Below are 10799 nucleotides of genomic sequence, written 5' to 3'. Positions count from 1 at the left end.
AAGATGGCCAACATCCAATGAAGAGCTTTGAATGTCTCTGTATAGCCTAAGAACTATTCTTGAAAAATACTTAGGAGAGCTTTCTTGCCATTTCTTTAACAGAGTTCAGGGTGTGTTAAAGAATAAAGGTCATTATAATTGTACAACCTCTCCTCTTTCCTTATTCAGTTTATTTCTTTGCACGTTTCAATAAATTGCTGCACCTATTTCACATTTTCCCATTAAAATATGGGGTGACTAAAGATTTCTGCATCGTACTATGTGAATCTCTGGAGTCATTCTATGACATTTATGGGATTGGAGTAGAGGAACCCATATTAAACTACACTTTGGTTCAGATAATATCTTTGGCTTTAGACACAGTTTTCTTCGAACAAAAGAGGGATATAACAAGTACACATTCAGTCTTGTGTCCTAACGAGTGTTCGCTGGATAGTTGTGCTATAATGTTGTCATGCAGAATGGGAGTAAACTGATGTTTTTTTACACCACCTTTTGATGCAGTTGAACGGTTTCCTGGCAGTACTTGGACACAGTACTTGGAGGAATACTAATTGGCCGCCTATAAATTCTCATCTTAATCCAATTTGGACTGAGCAGATAATTACTCAGTATAGCACCTCATTGAAGCAAGTAATTATTAAATAGATCAGTTGGACTAATTAAGTCATTAAGAGATCCCATGCTGTTTTATAAAGAGTTTACCAATTAACTGCACACAATGACAGAAGCCCCTGCAGTTCGTCATCAACACTGCATGAGTCACATATAGAAAGATGAGATGTGTGCAGCTGCTTGTTTGTAGACATGAAAAAGTCTCCTTCACTTTTCAGTTTGGGGCTATTGAATATTTTTCTTTTCTTTTTTTAAATATTACTATTTTATATTAATGATTGATTAGCTCACTGAGTACTGATCCCAAACTTTGTGAATGCTTAAATCTAATCCAAAGAATAAAAAAAACGTAAAAGATTTTCCAAAATTGATATTTCACAAAGGAAACTGCTGAATGTTTAAGCTCTGGGTCATGTTTTACTCATACCTTAGTTCAAAATCCATTTTCCAAACACCAGCACAGTCAGAATCAGTGTAGCACTCTATGGATTTATTAGTGTGGTCAAACTTAAAACCTTTTAAATTCATCATGTGCCTTCTTACGCATCAAATCCACCTGCTTTAGATCTTATTTCGGAACCAGTTGATACTAAAAATGTCACTGCTTGCTAGATATTTCAAGTAAATCTGTTAAAGACAAATTTTACAAAGAGTCAAAGTGACCGAGTAGGACTTGTTGTCATCACATTGTGTAAGTCAGCATCCAAAGACAGTCAAATTGATGGGTAACCCATCAATTTCCAAGACTATATGTCCTGTTAAAACTACATTCTTCTCCAAACTGTGGTGGTTTGAAACCATCTCACTCTAGCAGTAAATCTTTGAGATGAGATGTGCTCAGACACTCCTACACAAAGGCTCGGCATGAGCTGCAGTCTGGGATTCGCGCCAGTCTCACCCTGTGGTTCACCTTGGTGAGATCTCTGTTAGCTGTTCGTGTTCGAGCGTGCAGTGCCTCTCTGTGGTGTCACATCTGTTACATCCATTTCTGCTAGATTAACTCCTCTTCAGTATGCAGTATAAATAAAATCGAAGTGGAGGACAGTATCACAACTTTCTTGAAAGAGAGCGGAGATCAAACATCTCTCACAATCATCCCAAAACACAGATTATTTAACCCTCAGTGTGGCCTACTTTTCATTGCATACCACACTGGGCCTTTATTCTTGAGATTTTATGCTTCTCAAACTGACAGTGAATGATTGTATGCATGTCATTTTCAATTCAGTTCAATTCAATTTCAATTCATTTTTTTAAGACAGCACCAAATCACAACAACAGTTGCCTCAAGGCACTTTTTGTCATGCAAATGAGACGGTTTAGGCATGAAATTATTAAAATAACCAACTCTAGGGACAGCTGTTGAACAGAGCGGGAATCCATCCATTTTCTTCCACATGTCCAGTCCAGGGTCATGGTTGTGATATAGCCTATCCCAGTTGTTGAGGGCGAGAGGCACTGATGTCCCATTTAACGTCACCTTTTTTATTTATTTATTTTGAACATGCATGTCTTTGGACCATGGGAGGAAGGTGGAGTACTTGGGAGAACACAACAACTCCAGAGTAAAAAGCTCCCACCGGCTGGTGGATTCAAACCCAAGACCTTCCTGCACTGATGCGATGGAATCTAAAGCATTTTTTAAAAATATCTGGCTCCAACTGCATTGACTTGTTTCCAGTATTTTACTTTAAAAACATAAAAAATCATGGTAACTACAAACAAAGGTCTTAGATCACCTTGATGGCCAGGGACGTTTTAGAAAATGCATGTAATGGCCCCATTGGCAGACTTTCGTGTAGAAAGAGTTGTGGCTTTCATCTGCAATAATCCCAAATAAAGCTGGAGCTCATGCATGAAAATCCAGGCTCAGCATAATCATTCACGACTCAGGCCGCTTCAACCACTTCAGAAGGAGAGAGACACAGGGACCAGGAAATGGCGTAAATCAACTCTTGCATGCAAAGCTGACCGTTGTCTTCACATGCACTGTTAGGTGGCAGTTTCACTCGCTTGAAAGAAACAGAAATACATTTTCTGACAGTGATAGATGAGAAAGTGGATGCTATTCTCAGAGCAACCTGTTAGCACAAGCACAGGAATTAGCAGCCTGTCCCTTTTGGAAAGTAATTTTTACACCTTGTGAATTAACTAAATCAGTCCAACATGTTAGATGAAGTAATGAGGTGAGAAGGCCTAATTTTCTCCACTTTCTCCCAAATGTTTTTTAAGTATTTATTTTTTAATTAAGGCTTGATATGAGTAGGGTTGTATCAGAACAAAGAATTCTGATATTGTCTTGAGTCAAGAACCAACCCCCTCCAAAACACTTACCACTGGTGCTTAAATAAGAGCATTAGTGATGTAAACAGCATCCTACCTCCATCTGGTTCACTGTTTGGGAGACAGGCTTTATAGGAAAATATAAGATGTTACTGGTAAAAATTTTCCTTTAAAGGCAGCAAATTAGCCGGTGAGAAAGTAATGCATTTAGTGCATCCATCTCTTGATGGACTACTTCTTTCCATTACATCTTTCGAGAACAGTGTTAAATGGGGCAAAGGCCAAGTATTAAGATAATCTAAGCTATAGCAGACACTGTGGTCTTTTTATTATTTCAGTGGGCGTTACAGGAGGTAATCTGTTCTACTAATACCACTGCTGGAAACAAAAGCCAAGGCACGTGAGAAAGCTTTAAGTCTCTCATATTGTATTTGTTATATATCAGAACCATGAGACAATCTTAAAGTTCTTTTTCATTGTGCATTCATTTCCCTTGGACTAAACATGACTAAACAAATTTCATGCACTTATACAGTAATGTGTAAAAGTCTGACCAACCCGCATCTGTTACTTGGCTAGATGGATAGACGGAAGTACAGTATAGCAGGAAAGAGTAGAGTTTGTAGAATTCTAATGAGCACCTTTATTCTTCAACACAGACTGAACTCTCTTACGCAAACATTTCTTATCATTTCTTTAAGTAGTTTTCAGGAATAGTTCTCCAGGCTTCTTGAAAGACATTCAAAGCTCTTCTTTGGATGTTGGCTGCTATTTGTTCCATTCTTTGTGAAAATGATCCCACACTGCTTCAATAATGTTGGACTCCGGGCTCTGGGGAGACCAATCCATGAAGGAGAGTAATCCATTGTGTGTTTTTCTATCCAGGCATGCTTTTACTGCATCTGCAGTGTGTTTTGGGATCATTGTCATGCTTGTCATGCTGGCAAATGAAGCTGTTGCCAATCAAACGCTTTCCAGAGGGTAATGCATAGTAGATCAAAATCTGGTGGTACATTCAGAATTCCAGCAGTTTTGACAAGACCTCCAGCATCACTGGCTGAAATGCAGCCCAAAACCTGCCTGTAGACACTCACTGTTGTACCTGTATCCTGACCTCCTCCATACATATTGATGACAACTGCTCAAGCCAATTGAACCGAAAATTAAAATTTTGGATTAATCTTTCCAGAAGACCTGTTGCCCCTGGCTTCCCGTTCGGTTTTTGTGTAATTTGGCATACCACGCCCTTTCCTTCATGTTTCCCTTCCTTAAGAATAGCTTCTTGACAGCCACACTTCCACTGAGACTATTTCTGATGACGCTTCAGTGGACAGTAGATGCAAAAGCCTAAGGGCCAGATTCATCTCTCAGGTCTTGTGTCAGATCTTTGCTAGATTTGTTTTCCTATTTCTTAAGGACATGACTTTCAGATACTGTTCATCAGCTGCTGATAATTTTTAGACCTAAGACTTCTTTTGTCCTACACTTCTCCAGTTTCCTAATTTTTTTAAGAACACACTGCACACCATGCCGAGACACACCAAGTTTTAGCTCTTTGGGAATCACCTTGTGGCCAAGGTACAAGGAGTTGGACAAAAGAATAAGTGAAAAAAATCCAATGTCTAAAGAAAAACATCTGCACAGTACTGTACTATAGATGCTAACCTGAAGTCAGTGTCTTGTAAAGAAAAGGTTGCCTTCAATTATAGTCAATTATAACTGTGATTCCAGCATAAAAAAGGGGGTCATAGCAAGACGCACATAATCATGTCAATGGGCGCTCACAGAGATCTACATGAGTTATAATTTAGTGTTCATCCGCGAAAACAAAGCATGTTTTTGTTTCAGACTGACAAGGGCAACTCACATGATTACTATTAGAGCAAAAGGCAAAGCTCCAGAGACTAAGCTCGGAAAGGAATGTAATTTGACAATCATTACACCGACTAAACCATTATATCCATGATATTCTACAAACAAAAATGAGCATACAGCGCTCAGTCTCTATAATATTAAGGCATCTCTTTGAAAACAAACAACAACAACAAAACTTTCAGGGTAGAAACAAATTTACTGACTGTGATTGTCACTGAAAATGTCCTAAAGAGTGAAAATATATATATAAACAATCTGTGGATGATAAAGTATGGCAGAAAGTAGATGGTAATACTTAAGGTAATCAGTACTAATATGGTTTTAAAAACAACAGAAGCAAGCACTGCTTTTGCACTGATTCAAAAACTGCATGTAGTATGAAATCTGCTCCAAGGTTGAGTTTAGTGGCAAAAACACCACACTTACTAAAACTCAAACTCTTCCTTATCTCTTAAATCTCTCTCTTTGATTTCAGTGAGCATAAAAATTAGTGTGATGTGGTTTTATCTCTAAAAACAGAAAACATCTCATCATTATCTAATCACTGCGGTTGGCCGGCTGCACTCAAGAAAAGTTAGTATATAAAGGGTCTTTTGTATTCAGGATTTTTTTCTTCTTCTGTCGTTACCACTAGCAGAGCGAGAATCGGCGAGAGTTAATGTTCATCTTGGTGACTCCGATAAGTCTCAGCGGGGCAGAGAGGCCGAGGCCCGGGGTGACCGGGCATTCGCACAGCAGGTCCGACAGCTCATCCCGTTCCTCGAGGCCGAAGGTGGCGTCGTTGAGCATTCGGCGATGCAGATGGCACGTCTGTTCAATCTTCAGCTTGTTGATGTCACTCCGAAGCCGCATGAGCTGCCTCGCCAGCTGCTGGTCCTGCAAGCGCATATCCGTCTGCAAAAGAGAAGACGAAGGTGTCGGGATGGAAGATGAATTTGTTCATTTTAAATGAAGCTGAATAGACACGTCAAAGTGGCATTTTCTAAAACTTGAAAGCTAAAACTAACCTGTTCTAAGCTTAATTATTCTTTTCATTTATGGAGGACTCAATCACACCAACACACTTTATATAGTCCACCTGTGGAGCTTGACCAGAGGTGCTTCTGTGAGGTCCCTTTTTGTCAAAAGAAAACTCACGGTGGGATACTGTGGTGCTCTTCTTTGTTTGTGTCCAAACATCTACACAAAGATGACAATCATCTCTCTTGTTTGTAGCCACGTACTGTGAGTCTGCCTTTTATCAGTGCTTCTTTGTGTGCACAGTCCAAGCATATGAGCTATGGCTGAATGTGCAGAGTAATTGAGCAGAGTAAAAATAATTACAGTTGCAGAAATTGCTCGCAACAAATGCCAGATTCTGCTGCCTGGGGTTGCAATAAGTCTCACTCACCAATAAGAATGAATGGGATTCTTCTGCCTGGTGATTAAACATCACGTGCGTTGTTAAACTCTAATTAGCTAAGAAGCGTGAACTTTTCTACTTGAACTTTGAATGTAGAACAATGCCTCCTAAATTACACAACCAAAAGAAAAATATAAGGAAAAATAAATCAATTGCAGTCATAATCATGCAGTTGAATTAATCCAGGTATAGTACAAGACTCTATCCTAACTCTGTACTGTACTAATTACAGGACAACAGAACGCTGTAGGTACAAGGGAACAAGAACTATTCCCACTCTATATGTAATCACGAGGATAAAGGGGAAGCATGCTGTATTTTCTGTTTTGTATAGGAATGAAAGTTCTGCACATCTTGGGACTGCAATGCTGATCAAACATGGTCACAAAGGGAGAATAATTACTACAATTCACACTACACTAATTTGTGGAACAAAATATTACTAGAACAAAAATGGATTTTAAATCAAGCAATAAGGGTGTGATTGAAGTGCAAGCTTTCATTCAATGACTTTAACAAAAAAAAAAAATTTTCTAATCAAAATTAATATGACAATTAAATGCCAGTCATCTTCATGGTCAGGTGATTACTGTTTCAGTATTTAATGACAGCCGAAGCAGACACAATATCTGAAGTTGATTCAGTGTGTTCTATTTGTACTTTATAGCTTTTGATTGCAACATGACGTCCGAAGAGATGTCAGGCCAAGTCAGGGCTGCGTGATGGCAGAATTATTTCCATGGTAGAGGTCTATAATCAAGAGACACCTTCATAAATGGAAATATAGAGGGTTTGCGACAAGGTGCAACAAGAAGGTCAGATTAGACTTTGCTCATGGTGTAAAGCAGACTACAGCAGACTATAGATGGAGGCACTGCTATGGCATGGTTCATGGGTATGGTCCATACATGCCCATATTGCTAATGTGACTGCTGATAGAAGAAGCAGGATGCATTGTGAAGTGTACAGGGCTACACTCTCTGCTCAGATTCAGCCAAATGCTTCAGAACTGATCAGACAGCACTTCACAGTGCAACCAGATAATGACCCAAGGCAAACTGCTGAAGCAACCAGTAGTTTCTCAAGAAAAAGAAATGAGATTGTTCAATGGCCAAGTCAACCACCTGATCTCAACTTAATAGAGCATGCTTTTCATGTTACTGAAGAGAAACCTGAATGCAGAAAGACCCACAAATAAGCAGCGACTAAAGGTGGGTTCAGAATGGGGCTGACAGAGCACCTCATTGAGAGGAAACAAAGTGTGTGGTGATGTCCATGGGTTCTAGACTTCAGCCAATGATTAACTGCGAAGGATTTTCAACTAAATAGCCAAATATTTTGACCCTGTAAAATTAGAGCACTGTGTATAAATAGGTAAACAATTAATGCAATACTTTTCTTAAACCCCTTGACTTCAAACTGAAAGTCTGCAGTTCATTCACTCCATTTCCTGTCTGTATTAGTATAAGCAGCCTGAACTTATAAAAGGACCCATGTGTTCCTCTTTTGAACACATGGAGCCAATATTAAATCCCTCATTACTGCCATGTTCCTTGTTTCCTTAATTCCTTTTATGAAGTGTTAGTACAAAAACATGCTGCAAGCTGATTACACTGTAACCCAAAACATTTCTAAAAATCTATGAGAAATTAGAACAAAATAAAGATTAGATGGTGGTGAGAATTTAGACAGTGCCTCACCAGTTCTCTCCTGAGCCAGGTGAGAGCTTCATCAATGTTTTCAAATCCCTTGAGTCCACCTGATGGCAACTTGGGCTGACTCACATCTGGGTCCACTGAAGTCCCCTTGTGCCTAACTACTTTCCCTTTAGGCTCAACTGTGATTGGTTCTTTCCCAGTTTCTGAGTCTCTGAAGCGATCTGCCTCAAGCTGGGCTTGCCACTCCAGGTAGGAGGGTCTCCTGGTCTCCAGTCTTAGTTTTTCTGTTAAGGCCTTCAAAGTCATCAGATGGTCATCTGTAGGCAAATCTACACCTTCCCCACAGTCTGCCTCATCCTGGGCATTTGTCCTGTTAACCACGATCTGTGGAGCCGAGCGTGAATTCATCATTAACCTGTTAAATACAAAAAACCATAAAAAAGCTATCTGGCCTCTTTCGTCGCTATAAATCACATCAGCCTTCCATTCTGTCTGTCCAGCATTCACTTTTCTGCCCTTTATATTCTTCAGGAGACCCAGTCTTCAATCATTAGTGGAATCAGATGTTTTAAATGCAGAATATCTCTAGATCTGTAGAAGAAAAAAGACGCAGGTTATGAAACATTTGCCGACAATAACAAAGGACAAACGTGATGTGCCAACATAGAGGAAAAAAACTGCACCTCAGTTTGGGCCCCCAATGAGATTACACTCTAGAAAGACCTTCATTGTATTTCTATAAACTGATTTAGATGAAGCATGTGGCCTCTCTAATATCAGAAATTAGGGGACGGCACACAGAGGGGGATAAAACACCTCCTGGATTTTCATTTAACAGAAACAAACTGTTTCCATAGCAACAACAGAGGTGCTATAAATGAATCAGCAATTTCCGACCTCCTGTCCACGAGGCTTATTGCCTCAATAAACCCAAAGCCACACTGAATGTCAATGTGATTTAAAAAAAAAAAACCTTCTCATGACCTGTTGAGTTGGGATGCAAGACCAGTTACAACTGGTAAAAGGGGCAACAACAGCAAAAGCACTCTTACTGCTCAGTGTCTTCCTACTGAGTCCATAAGATCTCAATAAGTGGTTAGTGTGCTGTTATTCTATAATAGCAGCAGTGAAGTCCCTGCCCCCCTAATGATACAGCCGGCTTGGCTGCTTTGCAATGGAAAATAGACTTTTAACTGTGATGAGTAGCTGACTTTTTAGTAGCCTGGGAATGGATGCTGTCTTTGTTATCTACAGGAATCAGTGCATTGCTGCAGACCGCACTGTGTACAGAGAGCATTAAAGCTGGAGGCACGCATTTTTAACTTTGTAAGGACCGTGCGTGTACAATGAGGAACTGGTTAGATTGTGAATAGGAACTGCTGATCCAGAAGACTTAGAAAGGATGTGGAAAAGTGTGTCTGTATCACATAATGAGCTGTGATCACAATTATAAAGAAATAGAGTTTTTTTTGTTGTTTTTTTTAAAACCCCACAAACCCCTCTTTACTGGCTGGTTTGGTGAAGCCAGTCACTTTTTTGAAAAGGCCAGCAGGAACTCTGCCTCTCTAGGAAGCCAATTTTTACATCCTGAATATCAAATTCACCCAGAGCATATAAAAACACTGTCAAATGTTAGATGTTAGGGAGGGGGATAGCACTGGGGGAAGTCCAGCTGTCCCTATCCAAATGTCCTAAGTGAATCAGCACACATACTCATACATTCCTCTGGTTTTAAACTCCAGTTGCCACACTAATAAAATATATTTTGTGGTGTTGGGACTTCTATGAGATGCCAAAACCTGGTCTGGCTGAGCAGCTTAGGAAGTCTGGCTCGCCTATCTGGAACATGAGGTCATGTCTACATAAGAAACACAACCACAGAGTAACTAAATGAAGCTTTAGCGTATAGTCCTCCAATCTATAATATAACCTGACCCTGAGTAATTTGCAGGGATTTCAATTTCATCGTTGATACTGAGAGAAATTATCTCCAGGTTCGTGTTAGTAGTGTAAACACTGCTGCAGCTTATTGATTTTTTCCCCCCGTGTTGTGGCAACAGAAGCCTAATAAAGCATCTGCAGTTCAAAGTAAACCAATCTTTCCATTAGTAAACAATTATGAAAATACAACACCCCTCCAAACCCTAAAGTAGACATCGAAGCTCTACAGTTCTGACTGTATTCAGAAAAGAAGCGATTAACTTGATCATAACGCACACTGGAAGTGACAAAAACACTCTTGAGAGTTACAACATTTGAAATATATGGATCCATATAATAGTAATAGTAATAATAAAGGTAAAACAGGACTTGTTATTGTAGAACTTGAAATCGTATCTGAAATGGAGAGAACCATTATGATTTTAAGTGCCATTTAGTTCTGACAGTGAAAGCAGCCATGCAATAAAAACTGTTTTTTAAAATTAATTATTATTTTTTATTTATGAGAAAATAACATACTGATAGTTCTCACAGCATAAAGGAAACTATTGTGATTATTATTGCGCTCACTGGGGAACAAACACCATCTGTAAAGATAAAATTTTGCGAAGCACCTTTTTTTCCCTTCTAAATCCCCTGGAACATCTTGCACGATGTTTTATTTTGCATGTGATTCATTTCAGCCTGTTCCTGCTTTTCTGGCAGCGTGCTGCAAGGTGATACCCTGAGGGGGGGATCACCTGAAAACTCGGCTACGTACGTAGACTACGACTCCGTTTACCTTTCAGGAACCTCCCAGCAGCAGTCCAACTTACCACGCTGAATCCCGGCAGCCACATCAGCGCAGACCATCACCGCCAGTCTCTCTCCCTGATAAGATCCCTTCTATTGCTCTGCGGTGCACTTATTTTTGAGCAGGGAGCTACCGGAGGAGGGGCGGGAAGGTTGCGTCAGGTTGTGGTTGCTTGGAGACGTCCAAGGAATCCGACTTCCCGCTGTATGAATATTACTGCAAGTGCGCCATA

At 39.9% G+C, this 10799-nt stretch overlaps 1 protein-coding gene across 4 annotated transcripts; it reads right to left on the bottom strand.

Moving 5' to 3' along the window:
• Positions 1–4428: 4428 nt before the first annotated feature.
• Positions 4429–10708, bottom strand: fam167ab (family with sequence similarity 167 member Ab). Of its 4 annotated transcripts, none has more exons than XM_005460322.3 (3): positions 10590–10708; positions 7876–8424; positions 4429–5667 (listed from the first exon to the last, which is right to left on the bottom strand). In XM_005460322.3, the coding sequence occupies exons 2-3, from the start codon at positions 8242–8244 to the stop codon at positions 5404–5406; spliced, it is 633 nt and encodes a 210-aa protein (XP_005460379.1). In that variant the 5' UTR covers positions 8245–8424; positions 10590–10708; the 3' UTR covers positions 4429–5403. The 4 variants fall into 4 exon arrangements, with proteins under 4 accessions (XP_005460379.1, XP_005460381.1, XP_003455672.2 ...); XM_005460324.4 differs by having other exon boundaries at positions 10556–10699; XM_003455624.5 differs by having other exon boundaries at positions 7876–8248; positions 10590–10695.
• Positions 10709–10799: the final 91 nt, after the last annotated feature.

The sequence above is a fragment of the Oreochromis niloticus genome, linkage group LG15 (genome assembly GCF_001858045.2).
Source record: "Oreochromis niloticus isolate F11D_XX linkage group LG15, O_niloticus_UMD_NMBU, whole genome shotgun sequence".
NCBI classification, from domain to species: Eukaryota; Metazoa; Chordata; class Actinopteri; order Cichliformes; family Cichlidae; genus Oreochromis; species Oreochromis niloticus.
Note: the sequence above shows the minus strand (reverse complement) of the source record. Positions and strands in the feature narration are given on the sequence as shown.